Below are 16,924 nucleotides of genomic sequence, written 5' to 3' on the forward strand. Positions count from 1 at the left end.
GATTCAGGGCTCTTTGTTGCACGTTGGTTTCCGAGAAATAAACACGTTGACCATTCTGTAAATGTGCCGCTAAGTGAACAACAGCTGGACTACGTTCATGTATCGGAAATGAAAGAATTCGCCAAACAGCTTCATTACTTCTTATGTATCTTCCAGCCTGATATTGTACGATTTCGTCGAAATCTTTGATTTCGGGCTGCAAGCCAAAAACTGCCATGTCACTGCCTTTGTTGACGTATTTACATATGTATTTGATTGCCTTTACGGAGTTACAGTATTCAACGTTTATGTGTGCATTAAATGTTTTTGATAATAATGGGGAATGTGGAACAACCCACTGGTTATCTACTTCGATGGTGGTACCGTTACGCTTCTTTATTATTGCTGTTTTACCGCCATCTTCAGTTGATCTTCTTCTATATTGTGGGTAACCATCATTGCCAGTAATTGTGTTGGATACTAAAAGTCGAGGATATTGCTTTTTGCACGTTCCTTTGGCCATGCATGGTGAATTTTCGTTCAGTGCACCGCAAGGGCCATGTATCATATTTTTTACAATAATATCATGTAACCCCTTATCGACATTTTTATCAGGTATTTCAGCGGAAATCACATCATCAATTTCGTTCGAAGTAATTTTTTTATGTAGCCAGATTAGAATATGTGCGTGTGGCAAACCTCGTTTTTGCCATTCCACTGAGTACATCCAGCATCGCACTGACCCAAACACTTCAAGTTTTACTATGTAGTTTATCAGTGATTTCAACTTTTGCCGGAAGACACGGGCCGTAATGTCATGCCTATGAACCGCCGATTGTCCTTGAAGTAAAAGCTGCAGTATCTCGTCCCAAGATTGATTACATGTAAATGTAATAAATAAATCTGGACGACCATAGAGACGAACATACGCAATAGCATCTTGAGCATATTCATGCATATGACGGGGACTGCCAGCATATGACGAAGGTAAAATTGTTAATCTTCCAACGTTTGTGGTATTACCGTCATTTATAACTGCATCTCGCAAATGAATGTATTGTTCAGAGCGGAGCTTGGTCTGATTCAGGCGGATATATAGCAAACGTTCTGATTCAATTCTAGCATACATATCAACGACAAATTGGTGAAACAATTCACGGCATTTTAAAATATAATTTTCTCCATCCTGCCGAACCATTAGTCTATAGGAATAATAATGCATTGCACTGCATTTCTTATTCATTTCTTTGTTAGTGGCTGGATTCATCAATTTAATATTGAAGTGATAGCCGTCGGCTCCATCCCAAAAAATGATAGGATATTGAAGGGCATCGTAGCATCGATGAGTTTCAGCGTTTCTTAACAACTGAGCGTTTCGCTTATGAAGAATAATATCTCGAGGTAAAAACTGATCACCGACCATAACGATTGCCACTTCGTCGATAGTTGGAGCATTGTATCTACGCACATGTTGGCCACGAGGCGTTTTGTCAGCGGAAATAACAATTTTATGCGTATCAGTAGGCATCAAATCGATGGCTGTTTTGAACAGACGCACTAAATTATTATTTTCGTGGAAAAGATGTTGCAATTGGGAAACGATTGTCCTTTCAACGTTGGGAGAAATTTTGGAACGTGCATTTAATTCAGAATTTCTATCACTGATGAAGTACAATTGTAAAAATTTATGATTCTCGCCTGAGAATGGTAGAAGGGACCCTGCTCTATGATAAATTTGCCCTTTTACTTTGAAAGAAGACATAAATTGATCTGGATTTTCTATTTGGGCTCCAAACGACGTCATTGGAAACATGAGTTGTATTTTCTGATTTGTGACAAAAAACGCTTAGATTCTGACGTAGTTCCAGTAAGGAAAGTCTTCAATGGCTCTGGTGGTGCAGCCAATAGAGGAAGTTTAACTTTTCCTGAGGCGCAACACATTCCCATTGTTTCACCATTGAATTTCAAGGCCTTGCAATAGGGACAAATTTTAGACATTGTCCCGATTTGAACACATCTACTCAAGCTATAATCATCGACTGGGCTGTACCTGAATCCCAGGCGATAACTTTCAGGTTGCTCTGATTCCTCGGCACGCTTTCTTTTCTTACTTTCTCTATCAGCAGCAAGCCTGATTTCTTGCTGTTCTTGTGATTCCTCGGCACGCTTTCTTTTCTTACTTTCTCTATCAGCAGCAAGCCTGATTTCTTGTTGTTTTTGTGATTCCTCGGCACGCCTTCTTTTTTCACTTTCTCTTTTAGCAGCAAGTCTGCTTTCGCGTTGCTCTGGTAGTTCCTCGGCACGCTTTCTGTTCTTTCTTTCTCTATCAGCCTCAAGCCTGTTTCCTTGCTGTTCTTTTGATTCCTCGGCACGCTTTCTTTCCTGACTTTCTCTATCAGCAGCAAGTTTTTTGGCATAGACTCTTTGAGCATCTTCATCGGCTTTTGCCATTATAAATTCATCAGTCATTTTAAACTTAAACTTTAATAGATTTCTACGTGAACATATATGTCTTTCTCAGTTCGTATTTTCATATTGCCAATGTAGCAACTACAGGGTGTAGCTGACGAAGGTCGTACCTTTCCAGTAAATGAACTTTATTATCACAAACAGTTTGATATGGAAAAACTTCCTTATAATTGTGATAAACTAATTTTTGATGGAGCGGACCCAACTGGATCGTGACTCAAGCCTTTGAATGCCCATTGGCTCCACAACCCAGTTGTATGAGCTTGTAGAATCACACCAATGACTTTTAAGGTAGGAATTGGGTCTTGGTAACACCACCTTGGTAACACACCACCCAAAGGACTTAAGATTACAGGTCTGTGTGCTAACAACACGTGGCTCCCCTTTTTAATCTTATCTTTTTTATGCATAGCTTCCTGGCACCATGTACCTAACAGTATATGATGGTTGATATTCTTTTATGCCATTCTTTTTCGAGGTTTTGCTAGTTGTAGCTGACCGTATTTCAAACAGTAGGTTGTACGAAAAATGTGATTCAATCCCGCTTTCTAGGGCTATAATGAAAGAAAGGTTGAGAAGGCTAGGCCACTTTCTACGGATGAAGGATGACAGATTACCGAAGATTGTCCTTTTTGGCCAATCGTCTGGGGCTACACGGAAAGCAGGTCGTCCTTGTCTGGGTTGGGAGGATGTCATAAATAAAGATTTAAAGGAAATGGGAACTTCCTGGGAGGGTGTAAAGAGGGGGGCTTTAAATAGATTAGGTTGGAGGAGGAGCGTGCGTAGCTGTTGGCCTCAGGCGCCTTGGTGCTGCATTGAGTTATTAGTAGTAGTAGTAGTAGTAGCTGAACTTTGAGGGTGTCAACGTTTGGAGGTTAGATCGTGGCTCGGAAGATAATTACAAATAAAAGAGCAGCGCTGAGTGAAGCTAATCTGCAACTTCTTGGCTCTTGGCGTGACTCCTAACGATAATTGAACCAAGTTATATGCCTTTGTATCTGTCAAAACGGTTGGATTAAAAAGGGGAAGGGCCAGTGTAGTTAAATCCAACAGAAAAAGGTGAAATCAAGCATTTATTATCTATTTGACCTCTTTTGAAACCATATCAAAGCTTTAGCTTATAGTTTGAAGCAAGTTATGGGCAACTGGAAAACCCATCCAATTAGCCCTGAAGTTAAGTTTACATACTTAATTGGTCGACCATGATGATCAAGATAAATGTAAGATTTAAAAAAGAAGGACAACGGGAAAAGGTCCATGATTATCTTACCTTAGACCTTTTTTCCTCGTGTGCCACTAGATCCACCCGCGGCATCCTGGAAAATCCACCGGTCATCCTTCATATGTGGAGTTGCCCTGAAGTCTTACAATCGTATTGGACTATTTTGGTGATTCATATAATGGTTCAACCTCATCTTTTATATGTATTTTCATACATAAATCCCGTCATGTCAGGTGATTCACAAACATTCATAAGAATTGATAGTTTTCTCGTGCAGAATATTCTAAACTTATCAAGGTAGATGCTCTAAAAGAGATCTGATTATAAACAAGAAAATTGCCCTAATGGGTGCTTTGTGGTATTGTATACACAACAAATCCTATATACCCATGACCAGTGTATTCTTCAGAGGGGGAACAGAGCAAATGCGCCTTTAGGCATCCTCAGTGGTGGTGGAGACAAAGCAAGTTAGTTAGTGGTACAATGAAGCATTGCTACTGCCTTTATAAAATATTTCGCATTAATTTAAGGGGGATAGAGGTCAAGCCATTGTTTTTTGCTTGATTTTCAAGGAATAGCAGAAATATTTATAAATGTCTATTCTGGAGCTATCATATTTAAATCTGACTTCTACTTCTCTGCCTTCAAAACTCAGGTTTGTTATTAGCTTTATGCATTATGTTCCTTTTATCTTAAAAATGCTAAATATTGAAAAGAAACATGATTGATGCAAATCTTTCCTCGATTTGTTACTCTTTGCTGGAACTTAAGTTGGCGCTGACGCCCCTTCTAGATTTTGAACTAGTGCTACTTGGTAGAATTACGGTAAGTGTCCCATGAGACCCTGTCTTTTCTATTTAGCTACATACTCTTGTTGACTCATCCACGTTTCTCTTAGAACTTAGAAATATCTTTTCAAAGATGCGTTACCTTCTTTAAAGAGGTTTACGGGGAATGTAAATGAGCACCGGCACCCTTTCCAAATGTGTAAATAGTGCTATATAGTAAATTACTGTGACTGTCCCTTGGAACCTTTTTCTTATTTGGTTACTTGTATTTTTATTTCAACCGCTTTTTTTTAGAATTTGGAGACATTTTTTCAAAGATGGGGGTAAAAGAACTTCAACAACGTGCAAGTGAATCATTCACAAAGTTTGGGGAGGCTCATCGAACTCTTTGGAAGCTTGGAATACAGTCTCTGAAAACATTAAAGCCGGTAAGACCGAATTGTGCCTATAGGTATTTTTTGCAACAAAAGCTGCTTTGGGCCATGGCAAAAACGAAGAATGCCATAAGATAATAGCACATAATGATAAAACACATAACAAAACATGGTTCATAACAGTAACAATGAAAAAATATAACAATTGCAAAACAAAAATGATAAAGGACATAATTCCCTAAAACTAACTCACATAATTACACAAAATGTCGTATGCATGATAGAATGATGCTAAATGCTTTAAACCCACATGGGCCGTGGCTATAAAAAGGAAGAGATAAGATACTTCAAGCACACTATATAGAATGCTATATACAAAAAACTATATTTTGCTTATACTGTATTTATGCTAGTCAAAAAGGAGCTCGATAACGCTCTTCTCAGTTGTCTCCTCGCCCATAACGGCCCTATGGCGTTAAGCTGGACTTAAGGCCCGGCTTACGGAGCTTTGTCTCTCTTTGCCCATTTGGACCTTCGCTGCTCCTAAATATGTCTGTGAGTTGTGATGTCATATTTGTGATGTCTTTTTCAGTTTCAACTTTTTAACTTAAACATTCACAAATAATTGAATAAAACAAATAACACTTTCGCACTGAAGAACAAGAGCTAAGAGCTCATATGGCACTTGTGACGAGGCCAGAAGAGCTAAGGGCCAATAGCTCATATGGTATAAGATCTAACAAAATTCTAAGAATCAGTAGATTGATTTAAAAGGAAAATCAGAGGCTTAACGCCGGTCGGGATTTAAAATAAGAGCTCTGAGTCACGATGTCCTTCTAAATATCAAAATTCATTAAGACCCGATCACCCACTCGGTAAGTTATAAATACCTCATTTTTTTCTAATTTTTCCTCTCCCTGACACGCCTACCAATTTTTATCGTCCTAGCACGTCCAGAAGCACCAAACTCACCAGAGCACTCAACCCCTCTCCCCAACTCCCCCAAAGAGAGCGAATCCAGTACGGTTATGTCAATCACGTATCTACGACGTTTGCTTATTCTATCCACCAAGCTTCATCCCGATTCCTCCACTCTAAGCGTTTTCCAAGATTTCCTATTTCCCCCTCCAACTCCCCCAAATGTCAACAGATCCGGTCGGGATTTGAAATAAGAGCTCTGAGACATGAAGTCCTTCTAAATATCAAATTTCATTAAGATCCGGTCACCCGTTCTTAAGTTAAAAATACCTCAATTTTTCCAAATTAACCCCCCCCAGCTCCTCCAAAGAGAACGGATCCGTTCCAATTATGTCAATCACGTATCTAGAACTTGTCCTTATTCTTCCCATCAAGTTTCATCCGATCTCTCCACTCTAAGCGTTTTCCAAGATTTCTGTTTCCCTCCTCCAACCCCCTATGTCCCCGGAACCGATTCAAGTCGAAAATGGAGTATCTAAGACATAAGATCCTTCTATATATCAAGTTTCATTAAGATCTGATCACCTATTCGTAAGATAAAGATACCCCAATTTTCACGTTTTCCAAGAATTCCGGTTTCCCCTCCAACTCCCCCCAATGTCACAGGATCTAGTCGGAATTTAAAATAAGAGCTTTAAAGCACAAGATCCTTCTAAATATCAAATTTCATTAAGATCTGATCACCCGTTCGTAAGTTACAAATACCTCATTTTTTCGAATTACCCCCCCCCCCCCCCCCAACTCCACCAAAGATAGGAGATCCGGTCCGGTTATGTCAGTCACGTATCTTAGACTTGTTTTTATTCTTCCCATCCAGATTCATCCTGATCTCTCCGCTTTCAGTATTTTCTAAGATTTCTGGTCCCCCCCCCAATGACGCTGGATCCGGTTGAGATTTAAAATACGAGATCTGAGTTACAAGGTCCTTCTAAATATAAAGTTTCATGAAGATCCGATCACTCCTTCGTAAGTTAAAAATACGTCATTTTTTCTAATTTTTCAGAATTAACCACCACCCCCCAATTCCCCCAAATAGAGCGGTTCCGTTCCAATTATATCAATCACGTATCTAAGACTTCTACTTATTTTTCCCACCAAGTTTCATCCCGATCCCTCCACTCTAAGCGTTTTCCATGATTTTAGGTTCCCCCACCCCCAAACTCCCCCCAATGTCACCAGATCCGTTGGGGATTTAAAATACGAGCTTTGAGACACGATATCCTTCTAAATATCAAATTTCATTGAGATCCGATCACCCGCTCGTAAGTTTAAAATACCTCATTTTTTCCAATTTTTCAGAATTAACCCTCCCCCCAACTACCCCAAAGAGAGCGGATCCGTTTCGGTTATGTTAATCATGTATCTAGGGCTTGTGCTTATTTTTCCCACCAAGTTTCATCCCGATCCTTCCACTCTAAATGTTTTCCAAGATTTTAGGTTTCCCCCTCCCAACTCCCCCTTCCAATGTCACCAGATCCGGTCAGGATTTAAAATAAGGGCTCTGAGACACGATATCCTTCCAAACATCAAATTTCACTAAGATTCTATTACCCGTTCGTAAGTTAAAAAAGAGCGTCATCAGATCCGGTCGGGATTTAAAATAAGAGATCTGAGACACAATATCATTCCAAACATCAAATTTCATTAAGATCCCATCACCCGCTCATAAGTTAAAAATACTTCATTTTTTCTATTTTTTCCGAATTAACCGCCCCCCCCCCCCAGATGGTCAAATCGGGAAAACGACTATTTCTACGACTATTTCCCGCTCATAAGATCCGTTCCGTTTATGTCAATCATGTATCTAGGACTTGTGTTTATTTTTCCCACCAAGTTTCATCCCGATCCCTCCACTTTAAGTGTTTTCCAAGTTTTAGGTTTCCCCCTTCCAAATCCCCCCACCCCAATGTCACCAGATCCGGTCGGGATTTAAAACAAGAGCTCTTAGACACAATATCCTTCTAAACATCCAATTTCATTGAGATCCGATCACCCGTTCGTAAGTTAAAAATACCTCATTTTTTCTAATTTTTCAGAATTACCCCCCCCCCTAGCTACCCCAAAGAGAGCGGATCCGTTCCGATTATGTCAATCATGTATCTGGGACTTGTGCTTATTTTTCACATCAAGTTTCATCCCGATCCCTCCACTCTAAGTGTTTTCCAAGATTTTAGGTTTCCCCCTACAACTCCCCCCAGCGTCATCAGATCCGGTCGGGATTTAAAATAAGAGATCTGAGACACAATATCATTCCAAACATCAAATTTCATTAAGATCCCATCACCCGCTCATAAGTTAAAAATACTTCATTTTTTCCTATTTTTTCCGAATTAACCGCCCCCCACCCCCCACCCCCCAGATGGTCAAATCGGGAAAACGACTATTTCTAATTTAATCTGGTCCAGTCCCTGATACGCTTGCCAAATTTCATCGTCCTAGCTTACCTGGAAGTGCCTAAAGTAGCAAAACCGGGACCTACTGACAGACCGACAGAATTTGCGATTGCTATGTGTCACTTGGTTAATACCATGTGCCTTAAAAACCTATGAGGATTTGCGGTCGTCCGAAAGTCCACGCAACTACTGACTTATTAAAATAATTATTTAGCTGAATCAAATCAAAACAAAACTTCTTATAAAAATAGAATAATAATTGTTTTTATTGTAATCTTATATTTAAAAGATTAAAAGTTTTTACTTAAAAGAATTTCACAATCACATTATCGAAATTATCTTCCCCTATGCCTAGTATATACTGTCTTTTTCCTAATGGTACTTTTTAATCAGCTGAGCCTGAACTAAATTCCAGTGTCCGAAATTTGTTATTTATTTCAACTTTTGTTAAATTTTGAAATATAGACAAAAAAAAATTGAATCACAGGGTTACCGGCGTTTAACCCCCCCCCCCCGGAGATTACCCAACCCCGGAAAAAACCGCGGAAAGTACCCCTCCCCCCACCCGCGGAAAATACCCCCTTGTAAAATATCTCTGGCGGAAAATAGCCCCCTGGAAAATACCCCCTCGCCGCGGAAAATATCCTCCCCCCCCACGGAACATACCTCCCAGTGGAAAATAATGCTTTCCAAATTTGAGAATTTTATTTGAGTATTTATCCGAAGGGGGAAGGAATTTTGGTACTTTTGTATCATACGCCACTCACTCAAGTTTGCGCTGTGTAAAACACGAGAACAAACTTGTTTCCTTCAGCTTAGAACTAGACAAGACAAAGGCAAGTGACAAAATAGATTGGAGATATATAATTTGGGCTATATATTTGCACATAGGGGGGGGGGGTAAAGTATTTAGACAGTTTGAAGTCAGAAAACAATTCTTACTTCATGATATGCAAAATAATTGTACCTAACACATTTTGCATGCAGACCCGCTATACTTTACCCCCCCCCCCCTCTAATGTGCAAATATATAGCCCAAATTTGTTTCTAAAGTAACGAAGAAACTGGTTTTTTCTCGAGTTTTACTCATCGTGAACAAATGGAGAGAGAGCTGGATTTCCTGGTATTATTTAAAAAAGATCAGAAATAAATAAAAAAAGTCAACTGAAAGTAAGGAGTAACATCAAAACTTAAAACGAACAGAAAGTATTACGTACATCAAAGGAGTTTCCCCTTCCACAAAACTTTGCTCTTTACGCTAAAGTTTTGACTTTCTGTCCTAATTCTTTAAGAACGATTCCTGAAACACAATGGCCGTTTAATTAGAACATTAAGCTTTGTTTTAAATTAAAAAAAAAACTTAACGTAAAGAGCGAGGTCTTGAGGAGGAGGCAAGCCCTTTTATATATAATAATTTCAGTTCGTTTTAAGCTTTGATATTGCTCCTTACTTTCAGTTAAAAAACTTGTTGTTTTTTTCTAATTGCTTACAGGTAGTATTTGTTAATGGGAATTTTTTTTTTTTAAGGTAACTAAAAGGGCCTCATTAAACCAAAATTGAGCAGAAATAAAGTCAAATAATCTTCAAAGTAAAAACTATCGAGTCTAATAGAAAAAAAAATATGTATAAAATATTTTTTTTATATGAAAAAGACTATGTCAATTAAAAATGAACGGAAATTGATATAAAAAACTTTTTCCACAAAACAACTTTGTCAAAGAATAGTAAACAGCGTCGTTAAGCTAAAAAAGAGTGAAAATAACTTCGAATAATTTCCCAATCGTGAAGCTTCCATAAATCACCATAAATAAATGAATTAAACCCAAAACGAACAGAAATTACAATAAATAACCGATTCAAACTCAAAACAACCAGTAATTAACATAAGTAGGGCTTACAACCTCCATACCTCCTCAAAACCAGAACATAATTTGCACTTTACTGAAAACAAAGTACATTTTAGTACAAAGTTCACTGTTTTGACTTTAACAAATGAAGAACTATTAAGACTATAAGGAATAGATATCAGAATATGTATATGAAACTGACAATACATGGTTATTTTTTTTTTTTTTTTTTTAAGTGAAATGCAAATTATGTTCTGGTCTGAAGAAGACATGGGTGTTGTCAGCCATACTCCTTTTAATTTTTGCTCATTTTGAGTTTGACAAGGCTAGTTATTGCAATTTCTGTTAGTTTTGGGTTTCATTTATTTATTAATGGTGATTTGTGGTAGTTTTACACTTGGAAGATGAGAAAAACAAATTCATAGAATTTGACAACGCTTTCGTCCGTAAAAACTTAAACAATAAGAATTTGTTGGTTCCCAACGCTGTCTATCCTTTCAAAGGATAGCTAAACCTTCTTAAACTTTTTGGTGCCGCATGTTTTAGCTTGACTTTGATGATTCTTCGCCTATATTGTTTTTTCTTCTTCATTTTTTTTTTAATTTGGCACCCGCTACTGCCAAAAATTGGAAAAGTTCATATGGAAATCTCTTCAACACAAATGGATTTTAGTGTTTTTCTTAAGTTTTTAAGATACTTCTGGTATGTAAATTCCTCTTTTACCCATTTCTTAGAACTTTTCAACGAAACTAAAAAAAAACTCAAATATTAGTCTCAAATTTGGAAACCTTATTATAGAAACAAATTCGCACCTCACTAAAAAAAAAATAATAACCGTGTATTATCAGTTTGATATGCACATTCTGATATTTATTCCTTATAGTCTTAATACTTATTTATTTGTTAAAAGTCAAAAAACTGTTTTCTGACTTCAAACTGTCAAATTGCTTTACCCCTTCGTTTATGTGCAAATACATAGCCCAAATTATATATTTCCCATCTATTATGTCACTTGTCTTTGTCTTGTCCCGCGCTAAGCTGAAAGAAACTAACAAAGAAACATGTTTGTTCCCGAGTTTTACATGGCGTTGACTTGAGCGAGTGGTACATAATACATAAGTACCAAATTCCTTCTCCTTACGGAAAATAATAAAAGAATTCAAATAAAATTCTCAAATTTGGAAAGCCTTATTTTCCACGGGGGTGCTTATCGGGTGGGTGGGGGGTATTTTCCGCGGAAGGGGGGGAGTAAATGTCTAGAACCGCATTATAGTGCCCTTCCTAACCCTAAACAGCTTTTGTTATAGGCACCCAAGCCTCTTTATTGAGTGAGATCTGTTCACTAGCTGCTCTTGTTACTGTTGTGATACAAGACTCTATTAATAACTAATAATAACTAGTTAATATTAATTTAATTGATAGCTGTTTAATTAATATATAATTAATTCATTAAGATTAATGGGTGATATAGTTGGCATATTACTATTTGATATGATTAATAATTGAATATCATGCTACTAAATACATTCCTGTGTAATTGAATTTAGCACTTATTAATTCCCTATTGTAGCGTTAGATGAATATCGGCTTTAGATAAATTTCATCGTTAGTAGACATTATATCTTTTGTTGTTTTAAGTTTAAATTTTTCTATTCACTTATATAAATCGTTCTTCTTATTTTATAATATTTCTAGATATTAGTAATTTCTTTTTGGAAAACATGAAGCATTTTTGGCAGGCCACTCTTGCGCCCGAGGCAAAATCTTGATTAGCTCCCCTCCCTCTATCTCCTACAAATTTTTCATTTATTTAAATCTGACTTTCCTTACTTCGTGTGGAAAAAGATATGGAAAAATGAAAATTTTGGATTCAATTTGCTTGTACTTCCTGCCAGCTGCGCCCCCTACTTTGTTTTAATAAAAACAAAAATTATAAGATTACGAAATTTTTTTAAATGCTAGATTATTTATTTGAAACATTACACCCTTAAAATTTCTACGCCTGGAGAGAATGCCCCCTCTGTCCTCTATGAAACAGCCCCTGATTTCTGGGCATTAAAATTCGTGAATTAAAAACAAGGCTTCCATCACCTCTGTTCTGGTATCATTACACAATTCATGGTTGATGATTTTTTCTAGATTTTGACTGACATTGGCACTTTTTTGCACAAAGCCATCCCAGATATTAGATTAACCATAAAGAAGTATGCAGATGTCAAGTTTGAATACTTGGCCTATTGTCTTAAGGTTAAAGAAATGGACGATGAAGAATATACCTACGCACATATTCAGGAGCCACTTTATCGCGTTGAGACTGGAAACTATGAGTATAGGTAAAATATTTAACTTAACTTCTTTATCTTTTCTTACCTTTAACTGAACCTACGGGCATATTCAGAAGCCATTTATCGCGTTGAGACTGGAAACTATGAGTATAGGTAAAGTATTTAACTTACCTACTTTATCTTTTCTTGCCTTTAACTTAACCTCTGGGCATATTCAGGAGCCATGTACCGTGTTGAGACTAGAAATTATGAGTATAGGTAAAATACTTAACTTACCTGCTTAACCTACTTTAGCTTTTCTTACCTTTAACTTAACCTATGCGCATATTCAGGAGTCACTTTACCGCGTTGAGACTGGAAATTACGGATACAGGCAAAATTTACCTATTTAGTTTACTTTAACGCATAGCCTTGTCAAGTGTAAAGCTAGGCTCTGGTGGGAGTTGAGTTTTGGTTTAGTAGCCAGATTTTAGGTAACCTGGCTCAACATTTGTATTGAGGCTGGAAACGGGGTGTATAGATAAGTATTCAGCTGTAGTATTGGCCTGTCAAGGGTACAGCTAGGTTCTTACAGAAGCCGAATATCGCTTTTGAATCCAAATTTCACGTCGCTGCGCGGAAGAAAAGTTTTTGTGTGGGTAAATAATTGGTTATATGTAACGATTAGACCTTCTTACAAATTCTTGATTTGGCTGTCGTTATTTATGTGGAATTGAGCTAAGGAATACCGAGAGAATCCCAACTTGTCTTTGAATCATTATAATTAGAGGGTATTTTCGATCTTTTTTTAAATGATTGCTAAAATTACTAATAAAAAAAAAAAAAATCAGGTGGCCTCACATTCTAGAGCACAACGAATTTATGGATTCGCCACAGACCAGTATTAAATGACCCGCTATCTTATATTTCGTTTTGTTATCTTAACTCTCTACTGAAAACTCATGTTGATTATTTCAATGATGCCAACAATCTACTTCGGAAGTAATTGCAGCTGGGTCAATTACACGCTGACTGACCCAGGAATGATTTTTGCAACGACAGGGCCATTATAAAAGAAAATTACGGGGACGAGCAACAATACAAACAAATGTGTATTTGATAATCTTAACAAGAAGTACCCATCAATCCAAGAAAAATTTTGGATTCGGAGGGCTTGGGACTGGAGCCTATGCATATATCCCTAAAAATTATATATCTCTAATAATGTGTTTTTCCTTTAATTGATCTCTTGATATGTTACATGCTCTATATTGAAACAATTTAGATTTGATGGAATTTAAGTCGCCTAAGTGAGATCCTTAGAATTGTGAGCATTGGTACAATTTGTTCCACAAATTGCTACTCGTTTGTGTTGTGTTGTTTTTAGAAAAGGGTATGTAACCACATAGACGCAAGGTGTGTGGATTTGAGGGTGACCGACATCCTCCTATCCTGTTCAAGGGGGTTTCATTAGTTTTAGGTTTTAACTTCACTCCTTAAAATTGAAGACTTTTTTTCCTAACAGGAATGGAGTGAATGTTATATTCTATGGGATTTTGAAATGCTTAAAAATAAGTAGCTTTCATCGTTACTATTTGTCGATCTATTGTGCTGGTGTCTAGTAAAGTTTGTTGCATGATCAATAATTTCTAGTGTTAACCTTACCTTTAACACCTTACATCACATTGTCCAGTGAACCGAAAAATAACGCTGTGGAACCGCTGGTCAGTGATGATGGAGAGGCATTGATTCAATTACGTCCCACTCCGTCTTACAGGGTCTCTTGTTCACGGTGATCTTAAATGCATCAACGGAGGGACTGGTGACAGCTATCTCGTGAAGATTGTTCCAATGGACTACCACTCTATTGGAGAGGTACTGACTGAGGACAATGGAGGGACTGGTGACAGCTGTCTCATGAATATTGTTCCAATGGACTACCACTCTGTTGGAGAGGTACTGACTGTGGACAACGGAGGGACTGGTGACAGCTGTCTCATGAATATTGTTCCAATGGACTACCACTCTATTGGAGAGGTACTGACTGTGGACAACGGAGGGACTGGTGACAGCTGTCCCATGAATATTGTTCCAATGGACTACCACTCTATTGGAGAGGTACTGACTGTGGACAACGGAGGGACTGGTGACAGCTGTCTCATGAATATTGTTCCAATGGACTACCACTCTATTGGAGAGGTACTGACTGTGGACAACGGAGGGACTGGTGAAAGCTGTCTCATGAAGATTGTTCCAATGGACTACCACTCTATTGGAGAGGTACTGACTGTGGACAACGGAGGGACTGGTGACAGCTGTCTTATGAATATTGTTCCAATGGACTACCACTCTATTGGAGAGGTACTGACTGTGGACAACAGAGGGACTGGTGACAGCTGTCTCATGAATATTGTTCCAATGGACTACCACTCTATTGGAGAGGTACTGACTGTGGACAACGGAGGGACTGGTGACAGCTGTCTCATGAAGATTGTTCCAATGGACTACCACTCTATTGGAGAGGTACTGACTGTGGACAACGGAGGGACTGGTGACAGCTGTCATGAATATTGTTCCAATGGACTACCACTCTATTGGAGAGGTACTGACTGTGGACAACGGAGGGACTGGTGACAGCTGTCTCATGAAGATTGTTCCAATGGACTACCACTCTATTGGAGAGGTACTGACTGTGGACAACGGAGGGACTGGTGACAGCTGTCCCATGAATATTGTTCCAATGGACTACCACTCTATTGGAGAGGTACTGACTGTGGACAACGGAGGGACTGGTGACAGCTGTCTCATGAATATTGTTCCAATGGACTACCACTCTATTGGAGAGGTACTGACTGTGGACAACGGAGGGACTGGTGAAAGCTGTCTCATGAAGATTGTTCCAATGGACTACCACTCTATTGGAGAGGTACTGACTGTGGACAACGGAGGGACTGGTGACAGCTGTCTTGTGAATATTGTTCCAATGGACTACCACTCTATTGGAGAGGTAATGACTGTGGACAACAGAGGGACTGGTGACAGCTGTCTCATGAAAATTGTTCCAATGGACTACCACTCTAATGGAGAGGTACTGACTGTGGACAACGGAGGGACTGGTGACAGCTGTCTCATGAAATTTGTTCCAATGGACCACCACTCTATTGGAGAGGAACTGACTGTGGACAACGGAGGGACTGGTGACAGCTGTCTCATGAAATTTGTTCCAATGGACTACCACTCTATTGGAGAGTTCCTGACTGTGGACTATGGCATATGTGTTCTTCCGGGATAAATTCTCATGAAGTTAAAAGTATTTTCTTTACAAGCAAATGCTTTGAGGAAAAAATACTATGTCTCCAAAATTTTAAAGTAATTGAAATTACATGCAAAACCTTCAATATTCTCGTCTGCTGTTTTATTGGTTTAGTTATAGGAGGTAAGTTTTTCAAGGGGTCAGGATTAAGCAGAAGAAAGAGGTATATTGTAGACTAGAGGTAACGGGAATAAGGAGTTACAAAATGTCGATTATTGCTTGTTTTTCCTGTACCATATATGAAATAATTTGGATTTTGATATGTTATGCGATGCCAAACTTGCAATTTCATACAGCTGCACAGCGATTCGAAGTTACTACCGCTAAAAACTGGGTGTAACATCCAGTTGACTGAAGCCACCACAGCTTTGCAAGCTTGTTCTTTTCCCTAATTTATTCGAAGCTTCTTTCTTTACCCCCTTCCACGGAGTTCAAATTCTTGTTAAACCCTTTTTCCTTTTCTTGTTTGATTATTTGGAGATGGAGCTTTTCCTTTTTCTTTTGTTTTTCAGTGAAGCTTTTCATGGAGCTTTTCACTTTGCACGCTCGCACTTTTCCCTAATTTATTCGAAGCTTCTTTCTTTACCCCCTTCCACGGAGTTCAAATTCTTGTTAAACCCTTTTTCCTTTTCTTGTTTGATTATTTGGAGATGGAGCTTTTCCTTTTTCTTTTGCTTTTCATGAGCTTTCATGGAGCTTTTCATTTTGCACGCTCGTGCATTACCCTAATTTATTCGAAGCTTCTTTCTTTACCCCCTTCCTTGGAGTTCAAATTCTTGTTAAACCCTTTTTTCTCTTCTTGTTTGATTATTTTGAGATGCAAAAGTAAAAATTTTCATGCAAATCCAGGCCCTGCGGCAACTCGTATTAAACCCCCTGACCAGTTCTTTCCAAACACAAATCATTCCACTGCGCCACCACCCTCTTATCCAGCGACGACATGCTTTCCGTTTGGCCGAATTTTAGTCCAGCTTGTTGGCTGAGAATAGGGTGGTATCCGTGGGATGCCAGTAATAAAGCCAGAATCATGAGTGCAGCAGTTGCTGCAATGTAATAAAGAGTGAACCACTGCTTATAGTAGCTACAATATAAGAAGTGGATTTTTAAACGAATTGTTTATTAGAAAATAATTCCCATCCAATACTACTTTGAAAATATGATTTAGAATTATGTATGATGGGAAATATGTAATTACATTATTTTTTTGAATTTATAAACAAAGGCTGAAATCCCTGAAAAATAACTTCTAGTTAAAATAGAAAATACGTTGAAAAACAAGACAGCTTGGGTAGTACGA

At 38.2% G+C, this 16,924-nt stretch overlaps 1 protein-coding gene across 3 annotated transcripts in view; it reads left to right on the forward strand.

Moving 5' to 3' along the window:
• The window catches only part of LOC136039745 (PRKCA-binding protein-like), a 95,107-nt gene that overhangs the window by 60,267 nt on the left and 17,916 nt on the right, over window positions 1-16,924 (forward strand). For all 3 annotated transcript variants that reach the window (XM_065723590.1, XM_065723589.1, XM_065723588.1), the window contains exons 6-7: window positions 4,753-4,886; window positions 12,190-12,383. In XM_065723590.1, coding sequence (XP_065579662.1) covers window positions 4,753-4,886; window positions 12,190-12,383 — 328 coding nt within the window. The remainder of the gene's footprint in view (window positions 1-4,752; window positions 4,887-12,189; window positions 12,384-16,924) is intronic.

The sequence above is a fragment of the Artemia franciscana genome, chromosome 20 (genome assembly GCF_032884065.1).
Source record: "Artemia franciscana chromosome 20, ASM3288406v1, whole genome shotgun sequence".
Taxonomy (NCBI): Eukaryota; Metazoa; Arthropoda; class Branchiopoda; order Anostraca; family Artemiidae; genus Artemia; species Artemia franciscana.